The sequence below is a fragment of the Physella acuta genome, unplaced genomic scaffold (genome assembly GCF_028476545.2).
Source record: "Physella acuta isolate Inbredline_101_S28 unplaced genomic scaffold, ASM2847654v3 ptg000878l, whole genome shotgun sequence".
Lineage (NCBI taxonomy): Eukaryota > Metazoa > Mollusca > Gastropoda > Physidae > Physella > Physella acuta.
Window position 1 is genome coordinate 457,231 of NW_026732395.1, and position 17,465 is coordinate 474,695.

Sequence of the window (17,465 nt, forward strand, 5' to 3'; positions counted from 1 at the left end):
ACCAATGGGGATTCAAGATAAACGCAGCCAAAACAGTGGGAATGGTCTTCACTCATAAAAAATCACGCACCATCACCAAACAGGTCTCACTAAAAATTAACAATACAGTCATAAAAATAGCCCAGGCCACAAGGTTCCTAGGAGTCACTCTTGACGCCATGCTGACCTGGAACACACATATAGAAGGCATAGAACAAAGCTGCAAGGGTATGCTCAATATGATGAGATACCTAAAAGGTCACAGCTGGGGTGCCAGGACTGAGTGCCTGTTAACTTTTTACAAATCCTTTGTAAGGGGCAAAATAGACTATGCCAGCATAGTCTATGACTCGGCCTCAAACTACACAAAAAAAAACCCTCGACAAAATACAGAACCAGGCCCTTAACATAATTGCCGGTTGCAATAGTAGTACCTCCAAAGAAGCCCTAGAGGTCCTCCTGGGAGTAATCCCCCTCTCACTCCGCAGGAAGGAACTCAGGCTAAACTACTGGGCCAAAGTAAAACATCAAAACCACCCAACCTCAGCGGCCTTCCTACCAGTGCTACCCAGGGCATGGGGAATCCCCATTGGGAAATTCAGCCCCCCCGCCAGCTGGAAAACACCGGGGGAACTGGAATCCTGCAACCAAACCTCAATCGCGGATCAAAACTTAGTCATCCACAAACCTATAGTCCCCCCGTGGGAACTGACATCCCCATCATTACACACAGACCTGCACAATCAGATAAATAAAAAAGAGGACCCAGTAATGGCCCGTATTGAGGCTTCAAATGAGATAGAAAGGATAACAACCAATAGCCTAACCATCTACACAGATAAACGAGAAAGTGGGAGCAGGGTTCCACATCCCCCACCTCAACCACTCCAAAAGCTTTAGGTTGACAGACGGCGCCTCCATTTTCACTGCCGAACTAACGGCCATCCTTATGGCCCTTGAGTACACCCCAATAACCCCACATACCAGCATCAGCATCCTATCGGACTCCCTGTCAGCATTACAGGCCATTAAAGGGGGAGAATGCTGCAGGGACGACATTGCAGAAGAAATTCTTCACAAATGTTCCGAGTGGAAACAAAGGGGTCGCTCGGTGCAAATGATCTGGATTCCCTCCCATATCGGCATACAAGGTAACGAGAATGCCGACAAAGCTGCTAAAAAGGGAGTGGAATCCAGAGCTATTGTGAAAACGGGAATAGGCTATTCCGAAATGAAGGCTACTATAAAGAAACAAATAAAAGAAGAATGGATTCAAAAATGGAACGCAAGCGACAAGGGTAGGCACGCCCACAACATACTACGTCCACCCGACGGGAGACTGCAGGTTACAGAAGACCAAAGGCCACCCATTAATAAAAAAATTACAAGGCTGCGTCTAGGTTCAGCCTCCTTCATTCACACAAAGAAATGGTGCCACACCTGCAATGAAATAAACACAATAGACCACTACCTAATACACTGTAAGGCATACAACAATCAAAGAAAAGAACTCATCAACTACTTCCAGACAAACAAAAACTCATTATTAACAACAGAAACATTACTGGCTATGGACGCCCCATCCACTCTGCTTAGCCTGTTAAAAAAATTTGTGCACAAAACCGAAGAAACAATATAACAAGCTGTAAAGATAAAATAAGATTCACCCAACAACAAAATACTAATCCCGCACAATAAAAAACCACATCCAAAAATGAAAGGAAAACAAATTAAACTAAACTGTACATACACAAAAACCAAAATCTAACCACCAAAAAAAAAAAAAAAAAAAAAAAAAAAAAAAAAAAAAAAAAAAAAAAAAAAAAAAAAAAAAAAACAGTCTGCGATATAAACGTAAGTTTGAAAGCGGACTTTACACCCCAATCAACAACAACAACATCATACGATGTCTTTCAGTGGAGTCACTGTCGGATGAGATCGTCCGGGACCTGACTGTTCCCGCCTCCTCCACCAGCAAGAGCAGACGTGAAAAAACCAGCGCGGAGAATAAAGTTTTCACGGCCGTTGTCCTGGGCGGTTCCTTCTCCTTCATCTTCGTCATCTTCATCGCCGTCATCCTTCTGTCTGACGCGACGAGAATCATCACTGACCTCCAGATGAGAATGTGCAGGAACATCCGCGGAAGAAAGTAGTGCAGAAACGAGAAATGCTTATTTTGAACTTTGCGAATATTTTGTAATTGTACAATGTTTGCAATATTTCTGCTTAATAAATATACTTGTTGAGCTAATATTATCTAATATTAGCTAATATCATATTAATCGTATCTGTTATTTAAAATTTTAGGTATGCCAAGCAATGCGACATGACTTATTGATGTCCGATTGAGGCTCATTCACTAGAAATATTGCATTCGGTGTTTCTCTCAGAAAATATATACTTTTTCTATACTTCCCATCGCCCCAGAAAATTAAGTCTGCCCCCCCCCCCCCCCCCCCACCAAAACAAAAGTTTCAACAAAAACAAATGATTTCATTCCATCCAAAATCAGTCAGCTCTCTATTTACAGGTGATCTCTGTGGTCATAATGAGAGTATCTTTTAAAATTAACACAATATTTTAAAAGTAAGCTTTATTTGAATAGGCCAATATCATTATGTTACATAAAATATGTTTTTAATCAGTAAACAGTCATCTATTTACTTAAAAGAAATGAATAATAAAAAATGTTTGTTTAGATTCAAGGTTTAATTTTAAGGAGGAAAAAATATATCTTTCAATAAACTACAAGTATTTAATATTTGAAATTTGTTTTTAAGCGGTGAAAATAATTGGGTTTTAACATTTTAAAAAAATCTAATAGCAGTATTCACATTAAAAATGTAAAACAAATATAACCTTTACCAATGCTATATAAACTAAAGCAGTAAGTATACACAAGCGCATACACGTGTAATGAGAGTTATAGAAAATGTAGTTAGTTGGTTTGTAGGTCATCTAAACTCAAGTTAGCTTGGCCTTTGTTGAATCCACCAAAAGATGTTTGATTTCGTTTATGTTTTCTGTTAGAAGAAACAAAATATAACTTAAGCAAAGGCGTAGTGAGGGGGGGGGTGGGGGTGAGGAACGCACCGGGTGACACCATTTAGGGGGGGGGGGATGAAACCAAAGCAAAAAATAGCAAAATATATAGAGAAAAACTTGAAGGGGGTGCAAATCGAAAGTTTTTGGGGGGGGGGAATGCAAATCTAAAGTTTGAGGGGGGGTGCAAATCGAAAATTTGAAAGTTAGCCCCCGGGAAGGGTCGCTATTACTCTGGGGGGTGACACCATTAAGTACCACATCGGGTGTTACCCGACCTCGCTACGCCACTGAACTAAGGTAGTGTATTTTTCTATATTCATATGATTATTTACGTGTTTGTGTATCTACTAGTCACCGGTTGCCGTTACTCGTGAATTAAGGCTTATATATATTTTAAATGTTATGCTTGTTTGAGAAATATATTTTATATTATAGTTATTTACCACACGTTGAACGATATTAGTGACAAATCAAAGAAATAACTAAATAGCTAAAAACATAGGCTTCAAATATCTATTAGAACTATTAAAACCAAATTATATACATTATTCATCAACACAACACCGTATTAAATTCCCGTACTGATTAAGCGACTTGGATGATTAAGTTAAAAACCCGTCTATTCAATTGTATTTTCGTTATTTTAATCTAATTTATTTTTATTATTTTTGGCCGAGAATTTCTTAATAAAATGTATTAATGATCAAATCATAATTTAAATCAACTTACCTTATTAGGATGAACATTACAACTGCAACTATAACGACACCTACTACAATACCAACGGTCAGACCAGATATCAGAGCAATATGATCATCGTTCACTAAAATAGAGAAAGAAGAAAATAAAAAATTATAAAAACGATCTTATTTCAATACATTAAAAAACTTCAAACAATTATTCCTCAACAACCATCCACATTTTAAATAACGTAAATTACCATTCACAGTAATGTCCTTCTTGGTATTTAGATCATTGCTGGGCAGTAAGTTTGGGTAAATATCCTGAAAAGTAACCGGTTCATTTGTGCATTGGTCCATGGAATAGGATCCTTTGCTTGATGTTGTGGTGTCTGTGGATGTTTGATAAAGACAAATGATGCACGTGAGCCTAAATCTTTAGTCGAAAATAAATTTTAAAAACTTATATTTCTAACATAACAAAATGTAATTATTTTAAAAATGTGATTAATTACCTCCTGGGCATTTATTGCATTGACTCATTTTAGGCTGCTCTTGGAAATACCCTTTGTCACAAAGTACACAAGAACCATTACCATCTGAATAAGATCCTGCTGGGCAGTCCACTATGTAAAAAATAAAAACAAATTAGATCATACAAATTATTTATTTGTTAAAAATATTTAGATTTTCTGTGCTAAAATATTCAGAGTATATTAACTACTCTATTTAGAGACTCAAAAAAGAGATTTTTTTTTGTGTTTAATTTCACAAACTACCATTACTTCTCACCACAAAATCCATTGTAATATCCAGATCCTTTTTGACAAACGATTTTGGTTTGAACAGATTCCACATTTCCACTCGGATAATTTGGACCAAGAAACAATATTAACCCATCTTCAGTTTTGTTTACCAATTGGTTAAGAAGATTTTCTAAATTTATCAGCTTTTCTATTTCATGCTCTGCATAATTTTCTGAAATTAAGTCATAATGTTTATTTATTGATTTACTAATTTAAATGTTGAGAGGACAAAAGGTCCAACGTTGTAAATGGGATGGGGAACATTTTTTTTTAAATATTGCTTTTCTTTCTTTGTCTATATAAAGGATTTTTTGCTAAATAATTTAATTAAACGAATAGTTTACCAGGAAGGGAGGAATTTTTCGTCGGGTCAATTTCAGCACTTCTTGTCAATGACAAATTTATAGTTACTGTTAACGTTCCTGAAAACAAATGTGGTTAAATTAATTTGGATGTGAAAGCAGATAGTATTGTTTTAAATTATATTATAAGTTATGTTATGAACATGCAGGTCTAGTTAATTAATAATTAAAACATTAATTAATGTTGTTCGAATTATTTCAGGATCTCTTTCTAAAACATTTTGAAAATTATTATTTATAAAATTAAATGAATATATTTTCATTTTTCAAGTTATATTGGTTTGATTAAAAGTAACAGTGTCTGTATTTCAATTTTTAAAAAAAGAAATGGTTAGAAATGTCGAGTGTGTACCGATGGATCTCCGCCTGCTACTGCTGCAGTTTGCGGCTGAGTCTATATCAAAGTAGCAAGAATTTTCCTCTATACATCCGTGTAGTCTAAACTCTTCTGATATAATGTTTTGCACTTCTTGTTTTTGTGTTTTGTTATTGCAATCCACAGCAAATGTGGTCACAAGCGTTGGCTCAACTTCTATAGGCACTTTCATTTCTGGGGAAATAAAAGTTCAAAGTAAAAAAAAAACATATTTTATAGATAATAGTAAGTACGCAAAATATAGTTACTGCAAATAGATACGAATTAATACAACATAATACCTGTACAATCAGGAAGTAAGCCAGTAGGATTATCAATAGTCTGATGAGACCAGGTGTAATTCGTTATTGCTCCACACGTGAAGGTGTTCTCAAAATCTATAACCATAGTGCCGGGAGCACAGACTATATTACAGATTAGCATTTGATCTTCTGTAGAATTTGAACAGTTCAAAGATGTGTGCCATGTCCGCAATTCTGGCAATTTACATTCTAAAGATTTTAAGAACAAACACGAGGTATAAATAAAAAAAAATCAATACACACATTGCTATTAAAACGTTAGAATTGTTATATTGTTATGACAGAGTACTAAGAAAACTCCAAAATTACCAGGACAAGTTTTAGCATTACAAACGATTTTCTCAACAGCCAGTGAACTGTCACACTGCTCCCCGCCGTTACTTGGTGGAGGATTGTCACAAAGCCGTCTTCTGGTGGAAGTGCCCCCTCCACACGTAGCGCTGCACTGTGACCATTCGGACCATGCGCCAAAGTTACCGTTCACTGTGTCAAAATCGTAGAAGCATATGTGAAAATGTACACTAAATAATTTTCACATACATTTTTTCAAGAAAAAAGCTTTTACTATATTGATAAAAACAAAAAACAATTTACATATGAAAAAATGTATCGTAAGTAAAATATCATTTTAGTTTAGTTTAGCTTTACTAAATCCAAACGCTGGCATGGTTATACTAAAAGCTTGAGCGCTCACTAAAGCATAAAATATTCCCTTTCGTACGAAGCTCCTTAATAATGCTACGTTCTATAACGTAATATACGACTTTTTTCAATGTTCATCATCGAGCGGAGAGGCTTTTGGGTTGTTAAGTTGTGAAACATAAAAAGTTAAATTATTAGTTAGACAACAAAACAAACCATCCAGGTCATTCATGTTACATCGTACTAATCAAGTTCACAGCTAATAATATTTTATTTTAAAAATGGTTTTAACTCCATAGAGATAATTAATCAGAGAACGTATGTTAAATAACTTCATATAAAACGTCAAAAAAATCCCTTTTTACAAATATCTGTGCCTAAGTTATTTTTACAACCTGCTCTTACTATTTAGGTACGGATTAAATTGAATAGAATGCGGAATAAAGACTACATGTTTTTCTCGTTGTAACGAGCTATTAGGTGTGCCTTTGTAAACACACCTCAGTAAAGATACTTGTTGATTTGAATTGGCTAATTTCGCTAACGTCTCGCTAGTACACGTGACATTATAAAACGAAATTCAGAAATTTTCACTAAGGAATAAGTACTTTTTTTACTTTTAAAATAAATTACCTGGACATGCTGTGAGATTGCATTGAACAACTGTTTGAACCAGTCCTCTGCAAGGCATACCATCGCCTACTGAATCCTGTAAAATGTTTCTTGTTCGTATAGCTTGTTGGTCTCCGCAGGTCCCAGAACATGGAGAAGTTACCCACTCACTCCACTGACAGTCTTTTTATGTAATCATAACGTAAAGGTTTACACCTAATACGCTTAGTAACAATACATGTAATATTTAAAACTCTATATTTCTTTAGGTACCTTCATGGTTAACAATACAACGTTGAATCTTAACTTAAAATAGTCTTTTACCAGAGATTACCAGAAAAATGGCATGAAACCTGTGTTTATAGCAGTTTATTACAAAACATGTGCGATGTTAAAATATAATCTTACCTTGACATGCACTCTTACACACTTCTGTTTCCGTACCACCACCTAGACACCCGTCAGTCCCGGGACTGTTACACTGTCGGGTTCTTGTCCTCTCGCCTGACCCACAGGCAGATGAACATTTCGACCAGGAGCTCCACGCACCCCAGCTTGTAAGTTGACGCGTTACTTAGAAAAATAATTTCAAACACTGGCACAACACAACCAAAAATTTTCTCGAGAGATAAAAAACAGTTTATGTATTTTGACTATGTCTGTCTAAAGTTTTTTTCATGCAATTTACAAATACTAGCATACAAAGACAAAGCAAGAAGATATATTTGTAAAATCTTCATAGACTGACCTATTTTCTTGTTACACAAGACTCCGTAGAACCCAGGTGAACAAGCACAGGTGTAGGCTTTATTCTCAGGCCTGCTGATACAAGATGACCCGTTGGCACACAAGTTGTCAGCACAGAAATTTGTGACATTCTGGCACCTGTCACCTGACCAAGGACTGTCACACAGGCAGGTCAGCGTTTGGCTACCGACTACACAGACGCCATTTTGGCCGCAAGGTCGATCAGAGCAAAAGTTGTTGTCTAATCGTGGACAAATATTCTTTCATATTAAAATGTAAATTACTTAATTAATATTTTTATTACTTTCCTTAAACTCAATTTTAATTATTTATGTGATTAGATATATTGGTGTATATTAATCTAATGTTAGTTTTAACATTATCATCTAAGTTTACAATTTCAGTTTAGTTCGTAATCTATTCGTTTTCCAACATGATATAATGGTACTGTTTTATTTCAATAAACGCATCTCTTTTAAGACATTAATCATTTGAAATGTATCTATTAAAATTTGAAATGATTATTTACCTGTGCTCACTGGCTTAAACCGCTAGTCTAACCTTGATTTCTCTGATATAGCAAATTCTTAAGCAAAAAACTCAACGGTTGTATACTTATACTAGCTGCATACCCGTGCTCCGCCACGGTAAATCTTTTTAAATGTAACAACTTGGGAACAGAACAAAACTAAACACAAAACAAACATAACACAAAAGAAAACACAAACACAACACAACCACAAAAGAAAACACAAACACAAAGCAAACACAAATGAAAACACAAATGCAACACACAAACACAAAAGAAAAAACAAACGCAAATAAAAACACAAATGAAAACACCAACATTATGCAAACACAAACCCAAAAAAACACAAACGAAAAAACAAACACAACACTCATAACATAAACACAACTTAAATGCAAACATAAACGCATAATGCTCACAGTTTAGCCCGTGGCGCCAAATCGAACCCTGTCCAAGCGCCGGCGGACGCGCCTGATTCAGTGAATGACTATAAAACCCCCAGCTTGTCCGCAAACGGAATGTTAGATTAATAATTAGTAAATAGTACTTTCAGTGTAGAAAATAAATAAAAGGCAATATTTAAAATATCCGTGTTTTGTACTATATCAATTCATGCATTTTTTTCAGTACTCTAAATTTTAAAAATTTACAATAGTTTCGTGACTAAAACCATAGCGCACCTAATGAACTTGATGACGTGTCTATAAAAGTGCAAAATAGTTGATTAAAAATTATAATTAATAAACAGGACGTTTAGTGAATAAAAGAAATAAAAGATAGCTTTTTATCAATCCATGCTAATTATAATTTTCCAACAATAATGTCCTCTTACAATAATGTCATTTGCGGATTTGCATTCACATTTTGCTAATTATATAATTCCAACAATAATTCCCTTTTCGAGATTTTGCATTCACATTTTTGTATTAGCGTGAGTTGAATTTATTTTTAGATTACCTCCCTTGGCAAAATTACAAAACAGTTTAATTAATTAATTAGATAATTCGACCTTACTTTTATTGAAATGTATCAACTTTTTATGGGAATCAAAACGACAATTATATTTGACATTGATCCGTTTAATATGTTTTAGCAATTTGCGTGTATTTAATATTTTCTTTACGTTATGCAAAAGAGTAAAAACTGTGGCAACTCTAAAATATATTTTAGTCGTTGTAAAAATAAACCCTACTATAATACTTATAATAAGACACTGCGATGCACTGAAAAGCACTGCGTCACTGTGTGATGTTTTCTTTTATGGTTCCAAAATCTATAGCGATGACACGAGGTCTTACACACTACCAGTCCGCTTATATCATAGATAACTAAAACATTTAGTAAGAAAGGATGTATTACATTAATCTGTTAAAGTAAGTTCTTGATGTGACATAAAATCAAATCAAACTTTTTCAGTTATTACCACTGCAGGAGCTTGGTGTCATCAATGTTATGCCAAAAGGGTCCGGAGCTAAGACTTGTTTGTCGACCTGTTTGGTACAGGAGAGGCTAAACTCTTTGATTTGAGAGGCTGAGTAAAATGTGGTCGTCATCTGTATGCCGCTTGTTACAATATCTGAGCAGAACACAATTGTATTTTTTTCAATTCCAATCAAATGTAAAATCATTATTATATTCTTCATTTTACTTTCTTTTGTAATGCACTGAAAATATCTCCTGCTACTAAAAATAATAAGACTACTTTAAAAAGTTATGAAACAAGCGTTAGAGTAGCTTAATTGTTTAGTGGAATACTGTTTAAAATTATTAAAATTTAATATGTGTAGCTACTTTGCATACAAAGACGGATAAAACCGCTGTATTTCCTTAAAATTAACTTACAGGGGATATCTTTAGATTTTTTGAAGTACAGAGACTTCTTGTTTAGATTTGTGAAGTTCAAGCCTGTAGAAAAATAGATCTGCTGGCCATTAAGGTACACTGTTCCATTTCCGCTTGAGTATGTCAGAGCCACATGATTCCATTTTCTGAAAATAAAATTCTAACCACTTCAATATTCCATTGTTAGATGTCTAGAATGTATTACAGAAAAAAAGTCTAAAATAGAAAAACAAATCAGATATTCGTGGATCATTTGTATTACTGTTTTCTTTAAGTGTTAAACAGTTTGTGCAAAATTCGATTCTAATTTTAGAATATACCTTTAAAAAATACTACCTTAGGGTTCTGTTAGAGTCAACAGTTTCTGGAACTATGTTGACTACAAACTGGTCTAGAGAGAATTTCGCTGTGTTGTTATTTACAATGTTTAGTGATGAAATTGTTACATCCGATATCCAGGTCATAAATGAGAATCTTTTTGGTACTGCATCAAAGATTTGGATTACTGGGCCTGTGCTGTTTTCTGTTAGCTTAACATCATAGACTGTTGACATATTACAGATACCCTATTATGCTAATAATATTTAAAAATGGAAGTTAGGATATATTAATTAATGTCGATAATTATGAGATTTTCATGAAAATACAACTAGAATGCGAGATAATTTTGTCAGACGTAAAATGAGAACTGAAACAAAAAGGTATATTATAAGCGCATCTTGAATTAAACTAAAAATATTACTCACACTTGCAGTTGGCTTGTGACGTTTGTCCGGGTAATGTCGTCGAGGTTCCATAAGGACATTTGTTGCAGAGTGTCATACCAATAGCAGACTGGTATGTGCCGGTAGGACATGGCTGACAGGGTTTAATGCCAGTCTGTGACACAGAGCCAGCGGTGCATAAATCTAAGCCAGGGACAGAATAGTTACTAACAAATATGATTTTATTTCAGTAATTACTACTTAAAATAACATTATAGTTTACTAGTATTTATATTCAATAAATTAATTTTAAACTAGTCTACTTACCTTATTTTAAAAAATACAAATTTTAGATATACAATTTTGTTTAAGTAAAAGTGTAAGTTTTGATTCAAATTATTATTTCCTCACAACAAATTAAGGTTCATACAGCAAAAGTTTCAAGAAACGAAAAACACTCAAACAAATACCACGACTGTAAAACATTATTTACCAAGACATTGGTTGAGAGCTGTAGAGCCTTTGTTCTTTGTCGTTTTACCAACAGGACAAGGCGTGCATGAAAAAGCAACTTCCTGGTCCTGATATGTCCCCACAGGACACGCCTGGCAAGATTCAGTTTCGTTGTTGAATATGTAGCCCGTTCCACATCCAGCTAAAAGCACAAATACATTTAAAACAAGTTAATAAAAAGTCTAGTGATAATTTAAGCGCAATTTCCTTATGTTATCCACATCAATTTTTAATTTTTTGTGACCGAACGAAACGATAGTTTTTTGCGCTAAAAAAGACAACTATATTAACCTATATCAACGGAAATAGTTTTATTTTAACGAGTAGGCCTACACGATGCTCAGTTTTAAAAAAAAAGTAGTAAATATCATCCTAGGCCTACACGATGCTCAGTTTTAAAAAGTAGTAACTATTTCTTTGTGACCGAACGAAAGGATATTTTTGAAAACTTTCTTCGGAAATATTGTTCTAAATTATGGCAGGAATCGATTGGTAAATGTTTCAAGTCGCTAAGTGGTCGGGTTGCCGACATATGGGCCAAAAACTGCATTTTTTCGAGGTTTTTTGGCTTTTCCGGGAAATCCAGGAAGGAATTCCGGGAATTTGTTTAGCCCACAATCATCCTCGGAACTTGCTTAACATATTTGCTTTGGAACTAGTCCTCGATATTGCTTCATTGAGGAGGAGATACGACTTAAAGCTGCGGACACACATCTACCCATTGCGGACACACATCCATCCATCCATCCAGAAATGACGAGTTAATAATCGCAATTCCTGTAGGAAATTGCGCTAAAAATTACTCAATGAAAAAAAAATTATCAAAATAAATAAAAAACGGTAATGGGTCAATGAAAAGATCACTAATGCAATTGGTCCTTTCGAGAGTTTACTGAACATAGTCACATAAGGAAGATGTGTAAGTATGGGGGTGTCACGCGAACCAACAACAATATTTCAGAGCGCGGTACCAAAGGGAGTACAAGGGTAAGATAAAGCCGTCAATTGATAAGGGAAATTAAACGTTGGACGGGACAGCCCGACGAATAATTACTCAGAGCAGCAGAGAACCGAGACGGCGAAAAATTATGAAAAAAAACTAGCGTGCCCGTCCTCGAGCGTTGCCGCGGGGTTAGAAGAAATTCCGATGATAGCCCTTGGCAAATCGCACCCTACTGGAGCGTCAGCAAACGCGCCTAATTCAGTTTAGTAAACGACCATAATGCCCTATTGTATCCATAGTGTATGGCAATGTTTAAAACGAACGTATGCGTCTAAAGTCTAAGCGCTCACGAGATAACCCTGGGCGCCAAAATAGCACCCTGCTGTGACGAAGCCCGTGCGAAATTGAAAATTTAAATTTTTCGCACAAATCTCATTAGGAGTATTCTCAACAACTTTCCAATGTTTCATTGCGATCTGATTAAAGTTGTAATTGTGCATAACCTACACTACAGATTAGCACGCGAAAGTGTGTGCCGTATGAAAGCTTAACGAGTACATTCATCACTCACCGTAATATCTCCGTTAATCACTCACTGTCTAAGTGTCGGGGACGTAGAGGGGCGCTCTCATGAGCCCTCGATTACACTACCGCAGGGGCGCCGGGTACGTCCCTTGCTCAGTTTAATCATCCCATGTCGTGTGCCGCCTTGTCATTATTGTAGGGTGTTCCTTAAAATTAACGTAGGTGCGTAGTGCTCATAGGATAGCGCAGGGCGCAAAATCACAGCTTGCCGATGTGCCGGTCGACGCGCCTAATTATGTTTAGGAAACATTTATAATGCCACATTGTATCCATAGCGTATCGCACTGTTTAAAACGAACATAGGCGCTATAGCGATCACGGGATAGTCCGGTTTCGTCAAATCGCACCCTGCAGAGACGCCGGAGGACGACCCTGATTCAATATATTGATCGACTGTAGCAACTTATTGTATTCATATCCTGTTTAAAATAAATGTAGGCACCATGTTGCGCCAAATCGCCTCGTGACATGGCGCCGTAGAACACGCCTGATTCGATAAATTTAACAATTATTGCTGCTCATTGTGTCTTTAGTGTAAGACATTTTTTTAAACGAACATAGAAGCCATAGTGCTCACACGGGAGCCCTGAGCGCTTCGGTTCGCGCAATCGACGGGTCGCCGGCGGTTGCGTCTATTGCAGTTTCACCGCAGAATATAGTAGTACCCCTTACCATCTATGTAGGACGCCCGATTAATGGATATCAAGTGCTAACATAGCCGCTCTGGGTGCAAAACCGTGTATTGACGAAAATAGCTATCTCCCGGGCACCGCTCATAAGTATTTTCATCATCTACTCCCCAAATTTTCATGTACTCGGATGAACAGTGTTCAACCGCATCCGACCAGTATTGTTAATAAACCACAGGTAGAGAAAAATCGCACCCTCCCTGGGCGCCGCCCTTGCAAAATTCAAAACAAATGTTTTGCAGAAGCCTCCCCTGGAATGTTCTAAGCAACACCCCAAAGTTTCATGGTGATCGCATGAACGGTGTCCAACTGAAATCGACTTTTATTGTTATATACCGTATATAGAGAAGAATCGAATCGCGCCTGCCAGGGGCGCCACCCCTGCAAATATGAAATTCTTTTTTCGCAGATATCTAGCCTGGAATATTATCAACAATTAGCAAAGTTTCATTACTAGCGGATGAAATTTGTATTCATGCATAACAAACAGACACACGCACACACACATACATTGCTCTCTCTCTCTCTCTCTCTCTCTCTATATATATATATATATATATATATATATATATATATATATATATATATATATATAAACTGTGGTGCCCAACGACCCCTATACGGGTTAAGTAATTATTGAATGATTAAGTAATGTAAGCAGCAATATATTTTGTATTCTCACTACTTAAAGATTCATAAAATGAATACAGTTATCTATTTTTTATATCAATGCCTACTACCAGCATAAAAAATGTTTTGCTAAAACAATTTGTATGTACCGCATGCCATTGTTCTCTGCACCATTTTAGTCCCTGGTTCACATTTAAGTCCTACTTGACCATATTCAAACATGTCAAAAGTGCCGATACTGGGTACATTCAGGAGACCTGCATCAGCTTTAGCTTGAACTTTGTAATTGATGCCCATCACAATGTCGTCATAGTACTTGAACGTAGATTCAGCGTCACCCTTATATTTATATTCACCAATATTGATGGTTGCAGTGATCTACAATGTAAAGTACATTCTGTGTACATAATTTATCACTTGTAGCATGATAATGTCTAATTAACACATGTTTGAAATTTTAAGTTAATATTTAGTATAAGATGTTCAAACTTCATGTTATTCAAACACAGGAGTCACTTAACGTGCTTTAATCAACCAGTAATATAAACGGAACGTTATATTGTAACGGCAAGAGTAGACAGAGGTACAGAACATAGTCCAAGTAGAGACAGAGCAGTTTTTAACCCAACGGGATCCGAACCACGCGGCATCAAGACAGACTTGTAACCACTTCAGCCAATCAAGTGGTTATACGTCTGACTTGATGCATGGACGGCGAGGCAATTTAGTACCTCATGGAATGGTAGGTTCGGGTCCCGTTGGGTTAAAACTCTTCTGTCTCTACTTTGACTATATTCTGTCTCTCTGTCTACCCTTGGGGTTGAAATATCGTTTTCTGTTTATATTGCTATTTAAGTAACAACGCCTGCTTCCATCCTCTTTACACCTTTATTCAACCACAACCTGACGTTATTGTGTTTTATTTATAACTAGGCACGCTGCCCAGCTTCGCTTAGGCTTTCGAAAACATTGAGAATTTGAATGCTTAATTAATTCGCCCGAGGGTCGGTCTACGACCTAAAGACTTATGAAGAGGTTCCTCCGTGGACATTTTTTTTTCGATTTATAGCTCATATAAGGCACCGGTCAGTCGAAGTCAGTTTTGACCCCCTCATCGTAGACTTTTCGGCCCACCGGCCCCCGTGTTCTGTCGCCCCAAGGCAAGATCCTGCCAAATTTGAAGCGCCTGCGGCGCCGGGAAGTGCCCTATCGGACACCCGACAATCTAGATCTAGATCTAGAATCCTAATGGAATTTTTTTTTAAGTTTAGCCCGAGCATAATAAAAAAAATACATTAACCAAGTTGACTTGGTGTGTCTCGAACCCGCACCACCTGCGTGGTTTAAAGTACACTAACATATCCGCTATTTAGGCACCTTATAAAATACGGAGAACGAAACACGTATTTTAAAATCTTAACTCACGCGAATATGCCTATTCTTTCAAATACATTTTTGTATCCCAAATTAGCCAGTTCCAAACAAAGATTTTGTATAAAATAAATAAGTCTTGAAATAGTTTAGTCCTAATATAGAAATTTATTTTTAGAATAGATTTTAGAGAAGTTAGAGTCTAAATCTAGATCTTAGCGTCTACGTCTAGTTATTGCGTAGATTTAGATTTAGTCTAGATCTAGAATCTCTAGTTCTAGAATCCAAATAAATAAAATAAATTTTATGAGTTTAGGCCGGAAAAATTGTGTGGTATACATTTCATAGTGTACGTAGATCTAAATCAAATTTGAATGAAATAGTTCATTTCTTTTTTTTGTAAACACGGCAGATGATGTCATTAATGTATAAACATTAGTGACGTCACAGTTTTATGCGTTCTTTTTCACATCTATAAATGCTTTTCCGGTTGCATAAATAATACTGTTTCTCTACATTCGAATACGCCTTTATTTTTTATTTTTCTTCTTTAAATAAAACTGTGGTTATACATTTTAAACATCTAACATATTATTTTCAACAAAAGTCCGTATAAAGGTATCCATGTATTGCTGCCGATTCTCACTTGATGTCCGGCGAAAATATTTTGCAGACAGAGAGAGAGAGAGAAGAGCGCACATGGGCTTTTATATATTAGGATGTATACAGACATAACTTATTGTATTTAGTGCCATCTAGAAAGAACTAATATATTTTTTTTACCTTATATTCTGTAGAGGAACTGCTTGTGTCTCTCTTCCGTCTACGGGCAATAATGCCACATGACACTGACACCGTGTCCACAGTACATGGAAAGTGTTCTGAACACAGATCTCTGAATATACTGCTAGAAACAGCTTCAACAAAGTTGCCCTTGATGTCAGCGCTATCACTAGAACACGTTCCAGTGTAGTAGTAAAATACAAGATCGGTCTCTACATTGACTACTTTTCGTCTAGCTGTTTAAGGTGAAATAAAACATCAAAGTTAATAGACAGATAATTGTAAATAAGCTTTCTTGCCTTAAAAATAATAATTTAATTTCAGTTTTTAGATTACAACTTACAAGTTAAAGTAATGAGACAACATTACATTACGACCAAATTTAATAAGCATACTCTGTTTTATCTTAAAATGTATAAAATGACTAGCAATGTGAATTCGACCAACCGACACAATCCCGTGTTGCTTCTCCAGGTGACCAGGTACCATTGCCCTTCACACAGGAAAATTGAAAAGGATCTTGATAAGGCCAGGAATAGTTTTCATTGCACATCAGAGTGCAAATTTCACTGCCACCACCAAGCAAATCACACGAAAGAGCACCATTATTTGGGACTCTTAATTTACTGCAGGTCTTTGCTGTAAATATTATAAAGGTGTTCATAATGTTAATATGACTACGTAAGCCCGTTGTATTTCTAAATTATTTTATCATACATTTGGGATTAGAGAAAATATTTAACTGTACCAATATGACAGTATAGTTAGTAGACTTACGGTCGCAAATTGGACGGGAGTTTCCTTCCATTTTCCATTGTACACTATTGTTGCCATCTACTTTCTCGCATCTGATCTGGGTGGGGCCAGTTATCGGGTTTCCATTCATGCAAGATAAGTCGCAGGAAGACCCAAACACATATTGATCAGAGCAGTTATACCTAATCAGATTTTTTCCTGACGTATCAATGTTGGGGGCGTCGCATGATATAGCTTTGAGTATTATTTTTGAAAAGAAAAGAGTTATAAATTAATAACCAGGGGAGCGTGGTAAGAAGTGGGACAGAGCATTATTTTAGTCATTTTGGACACAAATTTCAAAAACAAAACTACTCAGCCGTTCATTATATAACATTAAGTTCTAATTTTAACGGAATGGTTTCATGTTAACGGTCAAGTGCGAAGTCTTTACTTTATATTTTTAAGTATTTAAACCATCTCTTGATGTAATAATATTACTAAATTACTAAATAGACATCTGTATACTACTAAAAGAGAGAAGTTTGTATATTTTATTATTTTTGTGTCTATTCATTTAGAGATAAAAG

General features: G+C 35.9%; 1 protein-coding gene across 3 annotated transcripts in view; it reads right to left on the minus strand.

Moving 5' to 3' along the window:
- Positions 1 to 2,599: 2,599 nt before the first annotated feature.
- Positions 2,600 to 17,465, minus strand: part of LOC131952581 (sushi, von Willebrand factor type A, EGF and pentraxin domain-containing protein 1) — a 35,289-nt gene continuing 20,423 nt past the window's right edge. For 2 of the 3 annotated variants that reach the window (XM_059315323.1, XM_059315324.1), the window contains exons 13-33: positions 16,918 to 17,130; positions 16,588 to 16,779; positions 16,141 to 16,376; positions 14,136 to 14,364; positions 11,120 to 11,281; positions 10,669 to 10,830; positions 10,259 to 10,466; positions 9,923 to 10,068; positions 9,504 to 9,656; positions 7,553 to 7,792; positions 7,213 to 7,377; positions 6,826 to 6,987; positions 5,860 to 6,033; positions 5,530 to 5,739; positions 5,225 to 5,422; positions 4,855 to 4,932; positions 4,497 to 4,682; positions 4,220 to 4,330; positions 3,965 to 4,096; positions 3,754 to 3,847; positions 2,600 to 3,002 (exon numbers count right to left, since the gene is read on the minus strand). In XM_059315323.1, coding sequence (XP_059171306.1) covers positions 2,918 to 3,002; positions 3,754 to 3,847; positions 3,965 to 4,096; positions 4,220 to 4,330; positions 4,497 to 4,682; positions 4,855 to 4,932; positions 5,225 to 5,422; positions 5,530 to 5,739; positions 5,860 to 6,033; positions 6,826 to 6,987; positions 7,213 to 7,377; positions 7,553 to 7,792; positions 9,504 to 9,656; positions 9,923 to 10,068; positions 10,259 to 10,466; positions 10,669 to 10,830; positions 11,120 to 11,281; positions 14,136 to 14,364; positions 16,141 to 16,376; positions 16,588 to 16,779; positions 16,918 to 17,130 — 3,536 coding nt within the window. In that variant the 3' untranslated portion in view covers positions 2,600 to 2,917. The remainder of the gene's footprint in view (positions 3,003 to 3,753; positions 3,848 to 3,964; positions 4,097 to 4,219; positions 4,331 to 4,496; positions 4,683 to 4,854; positions 4,933 to 5,224; positions 5,423 to 5,529; positions 5,740 to 5,859; positions 6,034 to 6,825; positions 6,988 to 7,212; positions 7,378 to 7,552; positions 7,793 to 9,503; positions 9,657 to 9,922; positions 10,069 to 10,258; positions 10,467 to 10,668; positions 10,831 to 11,119; positions 11,282 to 14,135; positions 14,365 to 16,140; positions 16,377 to 16,587; positions 16,780 to 16,917; positions 17,131 to 17,465) is intronic. The other variant, XM_059315325.1, reaches the window with a different exon arrangement.